The 18,632-nt window shown below is 40.7% G+C and overlaps 2 protein-coding genes across 2 annotated transcripts in view; one reads left to right on the plus strand and one right to left on the minus strand.

Moving 5' to 3' along the window:
* The window catches only part of LOC106090816 (uncharacterized), a 240,974-nt gene that overhangs the window by 49,892 nt on the left and 172,450 nt on the right, over positions 1–18,632 (plus strand). The gene's annotated exons all lie outside the window — the stretch shown is intronic.
* Positions 4,959–18,114, minus strand: LOC106090812 (elongation of very long chain fatty acids protein 4-like). Its single transcript, XM_059368381.1, has 5 exons — positions 18,071–18,114; positions 11,216–11,378; positions 10,965–11,136; positions 5,469–5,596; positions 4,959–5,146 (listed from the first exon to the last, which is right to left on the minus strand). Exons 2-5 carry the CDS (start codon positions 11,327–11,329, stop codon positions 4,973–4,975), a joined length of 588 nt encoding a protein of 195 aa, XP_059224364.1. The 5' UTR covers positions 11,330–11,378; positions 18,071–18,114; the 3' UTR covers positions 4,959–4,972.

Here is an 18,632-nt window from a genome sequence, read left to right on the forward strand (position 1 = left end):
TCTTATCGGTCCATGTTTTGATATAGCTGCCATATAAACCGATTTTGGGTCTTAAATTCTTGAGCTTCTTTGTAGAGAGCGTTATCCTTTTTCCATTTGTCCTTAATTTTGCGCGTGATATTTTGATATCACTTCCAACAATTGTGCCAAGTATAGTTCAAATCCTTTAATAACCTGATGTAGCGGCCCCTATAAACCGATCTCCCGATTAGATTTCTTAAGCTACTAGAGAGCGCAACTCTTGTCCGATTTGACCGAAATACTCATATGGTTGTGGGATGACTTCCTTCAACAGTTCATAACCTGATATGGTTGTCATTGAACTGGCTGACGTTTCAATATAAGGATCTTTGCATATCCTTCTTTTTGTGAATCTTGAGAGAGTCTGTGATGGTTCCATCGTCGGGTTCGTTAGGCTGTTTTGAGTCCTACGACCCCTTACTGCCTGATGTTCCAATATTAGAATGTTTGCCTCTTCTAGTCTTCCAAATCTGGAGTAAATGGGCTTCTTCTTCCTGTTCTTTAGGCTGCATTAACTTTCCCGTCACTGCACTGCCTGCTGATTCAATATAAGGATCTCTGCATATCCTCGTCTTGCAAATCCTGAGGAAGTCTTTGATCGTCGGGTCCCCGTGCGTTAGGCTGTATTGGGTCTCTCGGCCCTGCACTGCCAGATTTTTATACACCACCAGTCTGGTACAGCGTATTATAACTTAAAGAATTTGTTTGTAACACCCAAAAGGAAGAAAGATAGACCCATTGACCCCATCACTTTCTGATTCGATTAAGTTATGCCCGTCTGTCCATGTTAATTTGTGTATAAAGTACATATCGCATTTTTTATTCGATCGTCTTCAAAATTTGGCACAACCATTTTCTTGGGCCTAGAGACGAAACCTTTTGAAATTGAAAAAAATCGGTTCAAATTTGGATATAGCTCCCATATATATGTTCGTCCGATTTGGATTAAAATTGCAATAATATCGTCATTTGTAATCCGATTCTGATTAAATTTTGCACCAAGGGTTCTCTTATAGGTCTCGATGTTATTGGACAATTTCATAGAATTCGGTTCAGATTTCGATATAACTCCCATATATATGTTCGTCCGATTTGGACTAAAATTTCAATAATTTGGTCATTTGTTAACAGATTCACACGAAAATTAGCGAAAAGGTTTCCCTTATGACTCCCGGTATTGCTTTTGAATTTAATAGAAATCGGTTCTGATTTAGATATAGCTCCATATATAAATTTCCATCCGATTTTGAACAATACTCAATAATTTAGGAATTTGTTAAGAGATCTTCCCCAAATTTGGCACGAAGGTTTCTCCTATAACTCTTCTGATGACTGATGAATTTCATAGAAATTTGTTCAGTTTTAAATATAGCTCCCATGTATATACATCTTCTGTTTTGCACTTTTAAGGCCTTTGGTAACCCAATTATCAATCGATCTTCTCAAAAAATCAATTTACAACAAATTTTAAATTCGACGACTTACCTGCATATCCAATGTGGTGTAGGGTATCTAATGGTCGATTTCGCCCGTCTTTAGCGCGACCTCACTGGTTTAATAGTAGGATCTTTGCTTATCCTAGTCTTCCCAGTATTGAGAGGGTCGGTAAAGGCCACGTCGTTGGTCCTCTAGTCGTTAGGCGGTATTTAGGTATTTTTGCCTATTCTATTCTTCCCAATCCTGAAAAAACAGCCTTGGTCTCGTAGTACGCCATGCCTTTAGTCTTAGTCAAACTTGTCACGGAGACTTGATCAATGACCAACTCAAGGAGAGTTCCTCTCTCCTTCTCCTCCCTATGGAAGACCTTCCATTGCTCAGCGACAAAACCTTGGTTATGCTTGCCTAGGAGTCCCAACATGCATTCCGTCGCCAACTCGCTGCCCCATACCTTGATGAAGACCGTTGCCTTTGTCAGATGGAGGATGTCCATTTTTCCTATCAGTTCAAGCTTTGCATCCCAGGGATTGTGGATACTCCTGACGAGTTTTTTGACGGTGTCAATACATTCCGCTGAGAAAAGTGCGGAGTTAAGATGTCCCCTCTATACTCGCAGCTCATAATCTCTTTGGGTGCTTCCTCTTCAGAGTTCCAGAAGAAAAAAAATCCAAAATCTGCTCGTTAACCAGATCCTCCACTTGGGACCCATAATCTGATGGAATCCTACCGGATGCACTGCCGATATCGATGACTGCATATATCAGCCCATCTCTCTTGAGCTTCCTCGCCAATCTGTGGTAACAGGGCAGCGCCTTACTTTTTCCAGTGACCATCTTCCCCCTCCGTGATGGCTGTAGCGTCCTCCTGAAAGTCACAGTCTTAGATGAAGACTCAGGTGCAGTGCGCTCTTCCTTCATTCCTGTTCCGACTTTGTCTCCCTCCACAGGACACTGTCTGGTGTCTGCATTGCGGCAGGGATGGCCTGGTCTTCCCAGAATACTTAAAAGTGGGCAGCTCTTTTTCTTCTTTTGCGCCTCTTAGCAGTGTTATGCTCTACCGATATCGATGACTGCATAAGGCATCTCATCAAGTGGCGTCTTTTTGAATGTCACAGTCCTACATGAAGACTCAGGTGCGGTGCGTTCTTTCTTCATACCTATTCCGACTTTGTCTCCCTCCTCAGGACACTGTCTGGTGTCTGCATTGCGGCAGGGATGGCCTGGTCTTCCCAGAATACTTAAAAGTGGGGAGCTCTTTTTCTTCTTTAGCGTCTTAGCAGTATTATGCTCTACCGATATCGATGACTGCATACGTCATCTCATCTCTGTTGTGCTTTCTTGCCAATCTGGCGCCAGAGGGCAGCGCCTTAACTTTTCCAGTGACAATCTACCCCTCCTATAATGGCTGTGGCGTCCTTTTGAAAGTCACATTCCTACATGAAGACTCAGTTGCGGTGCGCTCTTCCTTCATTCCTGTTTCGATTTTGTCTCCCCCCACAAGGCACTGTCTGGAGCCTCCATTGCGGGAGGACTGCCTTGGTCTTCCCAGAACACTTGAAGGCAGGCAGCTTTTTTCTTTTTCTTAAGCGCCTTAGCAGTGTTATGCTCTTCGGGAGATCTGATTCTCTTTGCAGCTTCCTTTGAAGTGCTTGGAATGTCAGTTCCATCCTTTTTAGCTTCTTTCACTTTCCCCCGATGGCGGTGCCGGTGCATACTCCTAAGTCTCCGTCATCGTGCCCCGAATTGCTTTCTCGGTTTTCTAGTGAGCTTTGCAAAGACCTCGCTCACAGCTGCAGTCATCCCGCTGTCCTCATCTATCGATTCGGTTGCGATGAGAGTTTCATTAACACTGTCGCTGTCTGAATCTGAATCTTTTTTTAGTGCTTTAGTGTTTCCAAAACATCCCATTGCGGAATAAATTAGAGGGAAAGTAACTTCTCACAATATCAATTGAGTGCTGCCCGATTCAAATTTAAGCTCAATGATAAGGGGACCTCCTGTTTAATGCCGAGTCCGAACGGCGTGCCACTGAAAAGTGACACCTCTTGGTTGAGAAGTTGTACATGGCTGAAATACTCACAAATGTCGCCAGCATTTGGTGAGGGGATAACCACCGCTGAAAAATGTTTTAAGGTGTTCTCGCCGGCAGGATTTGAACCCGGACGCTTTGGCACGATAGGCGGGCACGCTAACCTATGCACCACGGTGGCTCCCTGAATCTGAATCGGAAGGCTTAAAGGCTGGGGACGAGCTGAGCATCCCTCTGATTTATCAGTCTCTTCCTCAGTTGTGCGCTTGAAGTATTACCCTCAACTGCAGGTGCCAAGGCACTAAAACCTGTAGGAGGGTGGCTCAGGTAGGGTGTAATCCACACTGCCTGGAACATCGGAGAAGTCTATGTAACTTCTATTGCCAGGTATATCGTAGTTCCAATTGGTTCTATTCTACAGTAATTTTTATCAAAAAGCGGCTCAGGTAGGGTGTAATCCACACTGCCTGTAACTTCGGATATTGTATCAAGGATAACAAAGTGACCGTAGCCGCCACAAGGCCAATGAGAAAGCTCCCTTAACCTCACTGCAGTTGTGGCTGCAGTTTGCCTAGCCACAATGTTTAGAGGCATAAAATGTAGCATTAAATACAGTGGATCAGATGGTGTTGTCCTCCGTGTGGCTGTGATGCACAAACAAGCCATCCTTTGGATCCGGTTAAGTATTGAGCAGTTGGTGGAATTTTGAAGCGCCGTTCACCAGACCACAACACCATATAGCATTGTAGGTCTGACAACTGCAGTATATACCCAATACATGGCACGCGGTCTAAATCCCCATTTTTTGCCAATGGCAAGAGTGGCCTTTCTTGCCGTTTCCCAGTGACAATAGGGCAAAAGTGGCCTTTCTTGCTCTTTCCAAAATGTTGGATTTGGAGTTCAATTTCCTGTTCAGCAAAACACCCCACGGCAGTTGTCGCTGCAATTTGTCTAGCCACAATGTCCAGAGGCATAAGATGTAGCATTAAATTCAGTGCATCAGATGGTGTCGTCCTCCTTTGGATCCGGTTAAGTATTGAGCTGTAGGTGGACTTTTGAAGCGACGTTCACCAGACCACAACACCATATAGCATTATAGGTCTGACACCAGCTGTATATACCCAATGCATGACACGTGGTCTAAACCCCCATCTTTTGCCAATGGCTCTCTTGCAGGTGTATAGGGCAAGAGTGGTACTTCTTGCCCTTTCCAAAATGTTGTATTTGAACTTCAATTTCCTGTTCAGCAAAACACCCTGGTATTTTGCGCTTTCTGTATATGGAAAATTTTTACAATTAACCATGTTACCTCACATCATTTCTATATAGAAGTGACAATTTATTCTTTATTTTTGGCTAAAATTAAATTCTTTAAGTCTTATCGTTTGTTATTCTTTATTATAAATATATTTCTTTTTTCTTTTTTGAGTAATAGTACTGCGATTTCTAAACAATTGTAATGTTTAGTAATGTTCAATTAAAGATATCAGGAAATTTTTCTCACTTTATCAGGTCTTTGGTATTCTCTCCTAAAGAATTTTCCAAAAAGTATGAGGAACGAAATCATATAAACCATTGTGGCACAATTAATCGCTAATGGAAAATCACATTTGGCCAGGATAGCCTGTAGGGCCCAAAGAAGCCCAGTAGTAAATTGTACCTGAAGTAAGATGAACAAATTTAGAATTAATGATTGAATAAGGAGAGGAAGATTTGTCAATGTTTTAGTGTTATAAAGAATTTAGTCAGGTCCACTTCTTTTTTTGTATCCACCACCATGGAATGCAGCAAGCCTATTGTTTAGCCAAATCATTGGATCGGTTTCAATATATTTAGTATTTATTGGATTTTTTTGAAATGTTTCATGCTAGTCATACGGCGCATGCGTTTCTTGGTGGGAGGTAGTCAAAATTCGGCTCGGTTGAACCTAACTCTGTTTTGATTCGTCGAATGTCAACAGATTCAGTACTACGATATCTTACCAGTTGAATGGCCGTTAAGTATTTTTTCCACCATAAATACTTTTGCACTGCAGGTCCACACGCACTAAGTCCATAGTACGTGTACATGATCACATGTACGAAGGAATTGATGAGGACTGGAATAAAAGCTAAAAAGAAATCATGTTGTATATCGGTTTAAATAATCTTGTGTATATCATGGAAAATAAAGTATCCTACAATAACATGGGAGTTCCTAACGAATCATATTTATTTCGATTTCAAAATCTAAACCACGTCTTATTACAGCCCCACTGACCACTCCAATATGGGGCTGTAATAAGAGGTATTTTAGAGTAGAACACGAATCTAATATATATTTTTAGGGCCCAGTCACAGAACCGCCGCCCCATACTGATCATGTTTGCCGACTATGATATGAAATGTATTTGGGAGTAGACCACGAATCTGATATCAACATTCGGGACTAACCGCCTGGGGGACGTCCCACCCCCATAACAACCCCAAAATAGCACCTTTTTGCTCACTATGATAATTTGGTCTTAAAGTGAGTGGATCTCGATATTGATATCCAACTTTGATGCCAATGGCAGTATGGGGTTCAAATAAATGAGTAGAGCACGATGCTGATATAATTTCAGGGCTAAGTGTTTGAGGGACCACCCCACTTCCCAAAACACCCCTAAATCGGGTATATTTACCGATCACATCAATGTGGGGCTCAAATGAAAGGTATTGGGGAGAAGAGTATGACATTGATACCACTTTCGGGACCAATGTTCTGGGGTCTACCCCTACCACAAAACTCCCCACAAACAGCAATTATTTACTGACGATCGCTATATGAGACTCAAATAAAGGTATTTGGAAGTAGAATACGAATCTTATATCGAAATGTGGGACCATGTATTTAGGGCACCACCCTTTACCTAAAACACCCCCCAAAGAGTACAAATTTTGGGGCAAAGTGTTTGAGGACGCCTCATCCCATAAACTCCCCTTAAACCATTGGCAATATGGAGTTTAAATAAATGCTATTTGAGAGAAGAGCATGATGCTTATATTATTTCAGGGTCAAGTGTCTAGGGGACCACCTCAACCCACCACTAAATCGGACATCATAAAAATATCGGAGTGGAAGAAAGGTAGAGGTTAAACAGGGGATATCACCCCTCCTTGGGTCGGTCTGTACGACTCTCCCAAATTCGGATCCTCTCCAGGCTTTAGTAGAGCAATCACTCTGTATCTGCAATCAATCTTCCAGACATCGGGAACTATAAGAGTGTTCACAGACTATATGGTGTTGTGGTCTGGTGGATGGCGCATCAAAAATCCACCTACTATTCAATACTCAAACTTATTCAAAGGATGGATTGGTGTGCATTACCGCTGCACTGTGGACGAGACCATTTGATGCACTGAATTAAATACTGCACCTGCTGGCTCTGGACATTGTGGCTAGACAAATTGCTGCGGCAACTGAGTCTAAGGGAGCTTTCTCTTTGACTATGCGGCGGCTACGGACACTGTGTTATCCTTGCTCGATGCTTCAGTCAGTGTGGATTACACACTGCCTAAGCCGCTTTTTGAAAAAAAGGACTACAATATTGCCGGTAAAAGAAATTTCATAGACTTCTATGGCTCGAAATTATTTGACCTGGTGGTCTTTTGGGGTGTATTCTGAAGAACTATAACTTGTCGTATCAAGAAGGAGGCCATAGAAAAACTGCTGTGCATGTGTCCCGCTCTGGCAGGCATAATGAGTTCAACTTTAGGTTGTCAGTTCTCTGAGAACTTGTCTGCTTTAGCGAATGTGAACACTCACAAGTTGTTGGGCTTTTTAAAACGATCTGGATGGTTCAACGGTAGAATCAAGAACGTATCTTCTTCTCCTGTTTCTGTGGTATCACAGTTTCATCACTGCCACGTTGACCTAACCTTGATCGCAATATCGGCTTCGAATGGCCGTTATTTAAAAATACAAAGCGAGTCAGTCTTTCAAATTTATGTCAAGGGATTTGGAGTAAAAGGACGCCCAAACCAAAATCCCAATTGAACAGCAGCCTCACCATAACATATTTGCATTGATAAATATCTTTAAGTCAGTCTGTAGGTTGAAATGGTAAATGAGTCAAATAGGACTATGCTCAGACCTAGTGCACATAGGGACTGATTTCTGAATTCTGACATCTACAATAAATGGGAACAATTATTATTCAATTTGGTTACGAAATGCACGTCATATTCTGTCTGGTCCCTACAGAAATCAAAATCTAATCAAGAAGTCAAGATCCCAGATCGGTTTATATGGCAGCTATAACAGGTTATGTACCGATTTGGGCCATACTAAGCACAGTCCTTGGAAGACATAACAAAATACCTCGTGCGAAATTTAAGCAAAATCGGATGAGAATTGCGTCCTCTAGAGGCTCAAGAAGTCAAAATCCAAGATCGGTTTATATGGCAGCTATACAAGGTTATGTATGAACCTATTTGAACCATACTAAGCACAGTTGTTGGAAGTAATACCAAAACACCACGTGCAAAATTGGGGCCAAATCGGATAAGAATTGCGCCCTCTAAAAGCTGAAGAAATCAAGACCCATAATCGCTTTATATGGCAGCTGTATAAGATTACAAACCGATTTGAACCATACTTAGCACAGTTGTTGGAAATGATACCAAAACACCAAGTGTAAAATTTCAGCCAAATCGGATAAGAATTGCGCCCTCTAAAATCTGAAGAAGTCAAGACCCATGATCAGTTTATATGGCAGCTATATCTGGTTATGCACCGATTTTGAAACTACTTCGCACAGTTGTTGAAAGTGATACTCAAACACCACATGTAAAATTTCAGTCAAATCGGACGAGAACTGTGCCCTCTAGAGGCTCAATAAGTCAATACGCAATATCGGTTTATATGGCAGTTATATTAAAACATTGACCGATTTGGCCCATTTACTATCCCAACCGACCTAAACTAATTAAAAGTATTTGTGCAAAATTTCAAGCGCCTAGCTTTACTCCTTCGAGAGTTAGCGTGCTTTCGACATACAGACGGACGGACGGACATGGCTAGATCGACTTAAAATGTCATGACAATCAAGAATATACATAACTAGCCGAACCGAGCTCGCTCCGCTACGCCTTCTTTAACTCTCTAATATCTTTTTAGGGTGGGAACACTTCGCCCTGAATGCGGACAACGAATTCGTGCCAATGTAGCCTATGACGTTGAACGCGTTCGAGTGCTGGCGATAACATCGGACAAAGCGGTGTCCATCCCCTCTTAACGCTTGGTCATTTAAAAAATTTTCCCCAAAGAGGTGTCGCACTGCGGGACGCCGGTCGTACTCGGGTATAAAAAAAAGGTCTCTTATCATTGAGTTTAAACTTGAATCGGAAAGCACTCATTGATGTGTGAGAATTTGCCGCTGGGTACTTGGGTCCAAATTTTAATACCATACTCGTTTTCTGGTCTCCAATAACTTTCATTTGACCACTTTCGGATATGGGAGGCGTTTTTGGGGTAAGGGGGAGGGTCCTCCTCCACCCGATACCTACCAATTATATAGCCTATGTTTCCTTCCAGACAAGCGTACACAATCTCTGAAAATTTTAAGAAAATCGGTTCAGCCAAGTATCACTTAGTCATAATGGGTATAATGGCGTTTTTGAGGGGTGGCGTGACCGGGTGTAATGGGTCTAATGGCGTTTTTGAGGTGTGGCGTGACCCCATATACTTCGATCTGATTTTATATGCCCGATTCGAAATCTACTCCCGAATACCTCTCATTTGAGCCCCATATTGAAATGAACATCCCATATGTCTGTATAGGGGAGTTTTGGGCTTGGGGCAGCTCAAAGGGTACTTAGACTCAAATTTTAATACCATATACGTATTCTTCTCTCCAATACCTTTCATTTGATACCTATACTGTTCCGATCGGTCCACTTTTGATTTTGGGTTGTGTTTTTCGCATAAGGGGGAGGGTCCGTCTCCCTTCCGATAACGAAAAATTATATAGCCTATGCTTCCTTCCAGACCAAACCTACACAATATGGGAAAATTTCGATAAAATCGGTTATGCCGTTTTTCAGTCTATACGGAACAAACAAACCGATTCTACTCTCCAATACCTTTCATTTGATACCTACATATATTGTTCCGATCGGTCCACTTTTGATTTTGGGTTGTGTTTTTGGCATAAGGGGGAGGGTCCGTCTCCCTTCCGATAACGAAAAATTATATAGCCTATGATTCCTTCCAGACCAAACCTACACAATATGGGAAAATTTCGATAAAATCGGTTATGCCGTTTTTCAGTCTATACGGAACAAACAAACCGAGACCCATATATCCGTGATTGGTTAAAGTGCCCGTTTTGGGCGTTTTTGTGGGGGTGTATACTTCGACATGAATTTGTATGCCAGATTCGTTATCTACTCCCGCATACTTTTCATTTGATATCCATATTGTCCTTATCGGTCCACTTTAGATTTTGGGGTAACGGTGGAGGGCCCTTCCCCGTACGTTATCAATTAATAATAGAGCCTTTTTCTACGTTCTGACAATATATTGGGTTGCCCAAAAAGTAATTGCGGATTTTTTAAAAGAAAGTAAATGCATTTTTAATAAAACTTAGAATGAACTTTAATCAAATATTCCTTTTTCACATTTTTTTTCTAAAGCAAGCTAAAAGTCACAGCTGATAACTGACAGAAGAAAGAATTCAATTACAGAGTCACAAGCTGTGAAAAAATTTGTCAACGCCGACTATATGAAAAATCCGCAATTACTTTTTGGGCAACCCAATACAATACGTAATCTACTCCCGAATACCTATCATTTGAGTTCCATATTGTCATGATCGTCAAATAAACCTATTTTAGGGGGTTTTGGAGCTTGGGCGGCCCCTCAGGTACTTGGACTCAACTTTTATTATGAAATTCCAATATATATTTGTATATGAGAGCTAAATCTGAACCGACTTTTTCGAACAGATCGTTTGAAAATTGTACTTACCACGGCCATTTAAGTGAAAATCAGGCGATACGTATATGTGGGAGCTATATCCAAATCTGAACCGATTTTAATGAAATCTCGCAGATATGTTAGGAAATAATCCATGCCAAATGTTGTGCATATCGGTTGAAAATTCTAGGTTCTACGGCCATTTCAGTGTAAATCGGGCGATTTTTACCGAAATCTATAGAGTTCGTCCTTGAGCCAAAAAAGTGATATGAGCAAAATATTTTTTGACGATTGTACAGCAAATACGACCTGTAGCTTGATTACAGGAATAAATGGACTCACAAACAGACAAACAGACATGGCTATATCGAATCAGAAAGTGATACTGAGTCGATTGGTATACCTATCAATGGATCTAGCTCTTCTCCTTCTTAGCATTGCAAATAAAGGCACCAACTTGTAATACCCAGTACTACAGTGGTGGTGTAGGGTATAAAAATGCCTTGTGCCCAGATTTTAACCTAATCCTTATGACTTACTTGATCCTGTTGGTAACCATTTAATGGCAATCCACCATAACGGAAACATAGTGCTGTGATGATAGATATGCAGCGGTGTCAATTGTTTCCATTTATGTCGTAGTATAAAAAATAACGTATCGGAAAATTCCAAAAGTTTTGAAAAATAAAACCACCACACAGCAGCAGCCAACTAAAAAGAAAAAAAAACATGAAATCATAACAAAACATTGAAGTGCTATTAAGGATACACAAGCCAATTTAAGTTATACCTTTATTTCATGCTTGGAATAAATGACACGACATGGTTGACACAAATAATTATAATTTAGTTGAGAAGCATTGACAACAACTTCTTTTAAAATGTGAAAATTTAACAGAGCCATTGCTGTGTTGTAGGCAATTAATATTGGTTTGAGCTGCCGTGGTTTATATCTGAAAATGAATGTAGGTTTTGAAACATTTCCAAGATTTGCAATTAGTATAGATAGTAGTAACAGATTGTAAAAACACAAAAAATGTGCCATGAACATTCCATTAAGGAACAGGGACAAGCTTCTCATATATCAATGAGTGCTGTCCGACTCAAGTTTAAGCTTAATGATAAGGGGCCTCCTTTTTATAGCCGAGTCCGAACGACGTGCGTTCCAATATTCTTTATCCAACAGCCCTGGGTATAGAGAGCTCCGCTGATGATCCTTCGGCTGTATCCAAAATGAAATCGTATCGAAGGGTCAAAAACCACAAGGACCGTCCTAAGGCAAGTTTTAACCTTTCCTATAAGTTTCGTATTCTATTCTCAAGTAAATTTCGTTTGAATCCCACATTGTCCCGATTGACCCATATGTCCGTTTGAAATTGGTTTTACTGGGGTATGCGGCCCCGATGTTATTTAACCCCAATTTTTATATAAATTTCGTATTCTACTTCCAATTACCATTCATTTGCTATCCATATTGCCACACTCAGTAAAACATGTCATATTTGGGTGGTTTTTAAGTGGCGACGGCCCCCCAACACTTGTGGGTCATATTGTTTTATCAAATTCGTTCTCTTCTCTTAAATACCTTTCATTTGATACCCATATTGGTCCCATCGGTAAATATGTCCGTCTGGGTGGGTTTTGGGGTGGGGCGTTCCCCCCAGATTATTAGGCCCCATAATTCTATACCAATTTCGTATTTTTGGGTAACCATAAGCATGCAAACTAAATTTGGTTTAGATCGGTCCACCAATCTCCGAGATCTGACGTTTTTGAATATTGGAGTAAGGGGGAGGGTCCGCTCCCCCTTCATTTTTATATAACAGAAGATAGCTATATTTGTTTGAAACGTTGAGTGGAGCAGAGTAAGTACTACGCAAGAAATTTCTGCAACTCGTAATAGGTAGTTATTTTTGGAAAAAAAATTAGTTCATTTTATCCACTAGGCAGTTGATGATCTATGTCTGTTTCCGGTGGAGCTGCGGATCTAGAGCCCGGGAATAGGATAAGAATGGACTTCAAAGAACTAACAGCTACTGTGGTGGTATCAGGTCGTAGCACGTTGGCTGCCATTGAGACTCACACTGATAAAGCGGCTACTCCACTAGCCCACAAACGACTGGTGAGCAGGGTCTTTTGATGAAGACTCCTAGTTCGAGGGTTAAGAACAAGGCCGAACCTGTTTTATCTTTGCATGTCCATTATTTGCCTAAGGCATTAGCCTTCTCTGGCAAACCAATTCGATCCTTGAGGCCTTTTAATAATAAAAGACATCGTTTTCAGCTTTTTTGAAAAGCTAGGTGCAAATGATCCTGAAACTCTCACCAATAGGGAAAGAGGCTCCCTTAAGGTTACACGTCTAGATTCGGAAACGGCACGGCGTGAAAGGCGAACAATAGTAGTATGGGTCCAATAACCTTTATTGGGTTCGGAGATTGGCTAAACAAGCTACACCGTAGGCTACACGTTAAGATTCGGAAACGGCACAGCAGTCAGTTAAAAGGCTGCGGTCACCTGGAGGCCATCCCATCCTCAAAAGAACGAAGGCGAACTATAGAAATATGAGTCTAAGAACTTTTGCTAAGGACAGCTAGGTGATAATAGCTGTCGACAAGGGATAGAAACAGGGCTGCATACCTAGGAACAATTATAAAGGTATAGTCAATGGACTGCCATCTATAAACTCCGATGTCCTTGCAGAATTGCTTGGATCTCCTTCAGTTTGTGACGATGCAGGCTGGTATGGGGGTCGATACAAACTAATTGCTTCTAGCGATCAATGTTCAATTGACTTGTATCGTTGTGCCCTAAAAAAGATTGGTGATATCTGGCCAGGTACAGCATATACTTCAGGAAGCTCTACATGGGACAGCGAAGTGGGCTACCGAAAGTGGTCTAGTCGGAAATGCGTCTAAGACGAAAGTTGTTCTTTTTAGCAGGAGATACAAGTTACCCACAGTAGCGGTTGTCTCCTTATGAGGAGATAATGTTCCATTTACTGCAAACGCTAAATACCTCGGTGTTTTGATGGACAGGAAATAGAACTTCAAATTAAACATGGTGAAAAGGGGAAGAAAGGCAACTCTTGTCCTATTATAGATCAGCAAGCAAGACATTGGCAAAAGTTAGGGGTGTAATCCGCGCGTCATGCACTGGCTGTATACTGCAGTTGTCAGAAATATAATGCTCTATGTTTGTTGTGGTCCGGTGGACGGTGCTTCAAAAGCCCACCTATTGTTTAATACTCAGCCTGATATAAAGGATGGCTTATTTGTGTGTCACTCCCACAGTGAGGACGACACCATCAGATGTGCCGAATATCAAGCTGCACCTTATTCCTCTCGATAAATTCCTTTGACCACTACTGTGAGGCTAAATGAGCTTTCTCTTTGATCGTGCGGCGGTTGCGGACACTGTGTTATCCTTGGTACATTGTTAAATAAAAATCTTGTGTCTTCTGTCCACTGTAGCGCAGAGGTTAGCATTTCCATTTATGACGCTGAAGACCTGAGATAGAGTCCTGGCGAGAACATAACAAAAAAAAAAAAACAAGTAATAAGGCGTTAAGTTCGGCCGGGACGAACTTTGGATACCCACCACCTCGGATTTATATGTAAACCACCTTTCATCAAAATTCGGTGAAAATTTCATACCTTATGTCCCATATCAGTTATATCAAAATGTATTCCGATTTGGACCAAATACTAATAAGTACAGTAGCAATATCTAAAAATAAACCTGTCTGAACCATATACGACACGGATGTCGAAAATTTTAAATTAAGTAACTGTGTCAAATTTCAGTGAAATCGGATTATAAATGCGCTTTTTATGGGACAAAGGCTTTAAATCGAGATATCGGTCTACATAGCAGCTATATCCAAATCTGGACCGATTTGGGCCAAGTTGCACAAAAATGTCGAAGAGCCTAACACAAAGTCCCAAATTTCACACTGTCCCAAATTTCGGCGAAATCGGACAATAAATACCTCTTTTATGGGCCCAAAACCTTAAATCGAGAGATCGGTCTATATGGCAGCTATATTCAAATCTGAAGTTGAAGAAGGACGTCGAAGAGCCTAACTAAACTCACTGTCTCAAATTTCAGCGACATCGGACAATAAATGCGTATTTTATCGCCCCAAAACCTAAAACCTAGATATCGGTCTATATGGCAGCTATATCTAAATCCGGACCGGTCTATGCCAAATTGACGAAGGATGTCAAGGGGCTTAACTTAACTCACTGTCCCAAATTTCGGCGACATCGGACAATAAATGAGCATTTTATGGGCCCAATACCTTAAATCAAGAAATCGGTCTATATGGCAGCTATATCCAAATCTGGACCGATCTGAGCCAAATTGACAAAGAATGTTGAAAAGCCTAACATAACTCACTGTCCCAAATTTCAGCAAAATCGGACAATAAATGAGCATTTTATGGGCCCAAAACCTTAAATCAAGAAATCGGTCTATATGGCAGCTATATCCAAATCTGAACCGATCTGAGCCAAATTGACAAAGAATGTTGAAAAGCCTAACATAACTCACTGTCCCAAATTTCAGCAAAATCGGATAATAAATGTGGCTTTTATGGGCCTAACACCTTAAATCGGAGGATCGGTCTATATGGCAGCTATATCCAAATCTGGACCGATCTGGGCCAAATTGACGAAGGATGTCGAAGGGCCTAACACAACTCACTGTCCCAAATTTCAGCGAAATCGGATAATAAATGTGGCTTTTATGGGTCTTAGACCCTAAATCGGAGGGTCGGTCTATATGGCAGCTATATCCAAATCTGGACCGATCTGGGCCAAATTGACGGAGGATGTCGAAGGGTCTAACACAACTGACTGTCCCAAATTTCAGCGAAATCAGATAAAAAAATGTGGCTTTTATGGGCCTTAGACCCCAAATCGGCGGATCGGTCTATATGGGGGCTATATCAAGATATAGCCCGATATAGCCCATCTTCGAACTTAACCTGCTTATGGACAAAAAAAGAATCTGTGCAAAATTTCAGCTCAATATATCTATTTTTAAAGACTGTAGCGTGATTTCAACAGACAGACGGACAGACGGACGGACATGTCTAGATGGTCTTAGATTTTTACGCTGATCAAGAATATATATACTTTATAGGGTCGGAAATGGATATTTCGATGTGTTGCAAACGGAATGACAAAATGAATATACCCCCATCCTTTGGTGGTGGGTATAAAAATGTCAGCGGTTGCTATCGCTTCCGAATACTGGCGACATTTGTGAGGTATATTGACATGTTAAAACTTCACCGGACTTCTTCGGACTCGGCTACAAAAAGGAGGCGTTTTATAATTGAGCTCAAACTTGAAGCACTCTTTGATATGTGAGAAGTTTGTACAGCTGTCAAAAAATCGTTGACACTATCCATGCTGTCGATATTTTAGTTTTTGTCTGAATATTGATTGTATGTCCGGTTTGCGGGGTGTTTGAAGCGGGCACTCAGTGACTTGTCCCTGAAAATATATACCAGATTCGTGTTCTACTCTAAAATATCTCTTATTTTAGCAATGGTCAACATATACGTACTATTTGTGTGGTGTTATGGGGGTGGGATGGCCCCATAGACACTTTTTCCCGAATATTGATATCAGATTCGTATTCTACTCTCAAAAACATTTCATTTGAGCCACATATTGCCATGTTTAGTAAATAAGTCCTGTTTGGGGGGTGTTTTGGGAAAGGGTTCCGCCCCCAGAAACTTGGTACCTCATTTGGAAATCTGATTCGTATTCTACTCGCAAATACCTTTCATTTGAGTCCCATATTGTTTTGATTGACCGATGTGTCCCTTTTGAGGGTTTTGGGTGTGGCCCCTCAGGTACCCCGCCCTAAATTTAGATGCCAAATTTTTGATTTTGATAAGAGTGCAAACAAAATTTCACTTGAAACGCACCACCCATCTCCGAGATCTGACATTTTCGTAAATTACGAACCCTATTTTCACCATTTGTTCGTTCTACACCATCTGTGAAAATTTCAAGAATGTCGGTTCAACATTTTTCATACCCACCACCATAGGATGGGGGTATACTAATCTAGTTATTCCGTTTTTAGCACCTCGAAATATTCGTCTTAGACCCCATAAAGTATATATATACTTGATATATATACTTGATCGTCCCGTCGTTCTGAATCGACCTAGCAATGTCCGTTCGTCTGTCGAAATCGCGATAGAGGTCGAACGCGTAAAGTTAGCCGCTTGCAATTTTGCACTGATACTTATTACCGATGTAGGTCGATGGGGGATGGCAAATAGGCCATATCAGTTCAGATTTAGATACAGCTCCCATAGAAACCGATCTCCCGATTTGACTTCTTGAGCCGTAGGAAGCCGCAGTTTTTGTCCGATTTGGCTGAAATTTGAAACAAAGACTTGTGTTATAACTTTCAACATCCATGCCAAGTATGATCTGAATCGATCTATAAGCAGGTATAGCCCTCATATAAACAGATACCCGGATTTGATCCTTCAGCCCTTAGCACCCTCAATTTTCATCCGACTTATTACCGATGTAGGTCGATGGGGATGGCAAACGGGCCATATCAGTTCAGATTTAGATACAGCTCCCATAGAAACCGATCTCCCGATTTGACTTCTTGAGCCCCTAGAAGCCTCAATTCTCATCCGATTTCGCTGAAATTTGAAACAAAGACATGACTTATGACTGCCAACATCTATGCCAAGAATGATACGAATCGGTCTATAAACAAGTATAGCCCCCATATAAACTGATTCCCCGATTTGACTTCTTGAGCCCCTAGAAGCCTCAATTCTCATCCAATTTCGCTGAAATTTGAAACAAAGACTTGACTTATGACTGCCAACATTCATGCCACGAATGATACAAATCGGTCTATAAACAGGTATAGCCCCCATATAAACTGATCCCCGGATTTGACTTCTTGAGCCCCTAGAATCCTCAATTCTTATTTGATTTCGCTGAAATTTAAAACAAAGACTTGACTTATGACTGCCAACATTCATGCCAAGTATGATCCGAATCGGTCTATAACCTGATATAGCCCCCATATAAACTGATCCCCGGATTTGACTTCTGCAGCCCTTAGAAGACTCAATTTTCACCTGATTTGGCTGAAATTTGGCCCAAGCCCCTATTTTATAACCTTTTATCCAAATCGGTCAATATGATAATATAGGCCCCCTTAAGTACCGATTACCCTATATAACTTCTTGAGACCAAAATAATTCAACTACAAACTCAGTTAATAAGGGTACATTTTTAGCGGCATCCATGTTGGTGGGAACCCTAGATTCAGACCGGCCGAACTTAGCACGCTTTAACTTCTTTCTTCTCTTTTTCCTTTTAAATATAGGTCATGGAAATGAACGATATTATCGGTACTATCGATATTTATTTTGTAAATATTAAAAGTATGAAATGTTGCGATAGTTTGCCAGCTCTAGAAGTTTGCCTCTGTTCCTTAATGGGCAAATTTGCACTTTTTTTTACACAATTACGTATATCGTCTTGGGAACTTAAAACACCCCATCCATATATAGTCCAGCTTCACTTTTGCTTGTTTATCTGAATGCACACATATTAAATTGGAATTAATTAGTGTTTTTTATATGAACCTTGAATGACATTTTTCTCATTTTTTTGTTCAATAATTATTTCAATTAATTTTTAAACACTCTTTCAATATAATGATAGTTTTTAATGTTTATTTTTCGTTTAAATCGCTTATTCACATTTTGTTTTTTAAATTTCCAAACACACTTTTCATACGATATATGTATCACCTTATAGCAATTTTTGGTAAATAAAATGCCATCAGTAGGTATAGGGCATCCCATGCTAGGACAGGTGTAAAGGATGACACCAACAACCAATCCTTAGTACGGGGATCAGCCAAATCTTCGTAACCATATATCCAAAGTTTCTTCGAATTGATGATTGTGACATTTTGTGAACCGCTAGTTGATACTGACATGTTTAAAAAAAAAAACGTTTAACTAATCTTTTCCGAATTTTCCTTACAAACTAAAGATTATTATCTAACTTTTCTCAAATTTATATGAAACCAAGAAACCTAATCTTGGCCTTTAAAATGATTTTGTTAATAACCATGACCAGTGTCGTTTCGATCTCTTGAATTTATGTACCATGCCTATGAATTTGATGTCTGTCTACATT

This window comes from Stomoxys calcitrans, chromosome 4 (genome assembly GCF_963082655.1).
Source record: "Stomoxys calcitrans chromosome 4, idStoCalc2.1, whole genome shotgun sequence".
Lineage (NCBI taxonomy): Eukaryota > Metazoa > Arthropoda > Insecta > Diptera > Muscidae > Stomoxys > Stomoxys calcitrans.

Excerpts from the sequence above, each read along its gene's own strand:
- LOC106090812 (XM_059368381.1), bottom strand. The coding sequence starts at position 11,329 with ATGGCTCTGTTAAATTTTCACATTTTAAAAGAAGTTGTTGTCAATGCT. Across the intron at positions 5,597-10,964 it reads ATGGTTACCAACAGGATCAA|CTTTTATTCCAGTCCTCATC; the intron begins GTAAGTCATAAG and ends ATTTCTTTTTAG. Across the intron at positions 5,147-5,468 it reads ACTTAACGGCCATTCAACTG|GTACAATTTACTACTGGGCT; the intron begins GTAAGATATCGT and ends ATCTTACTTCAG.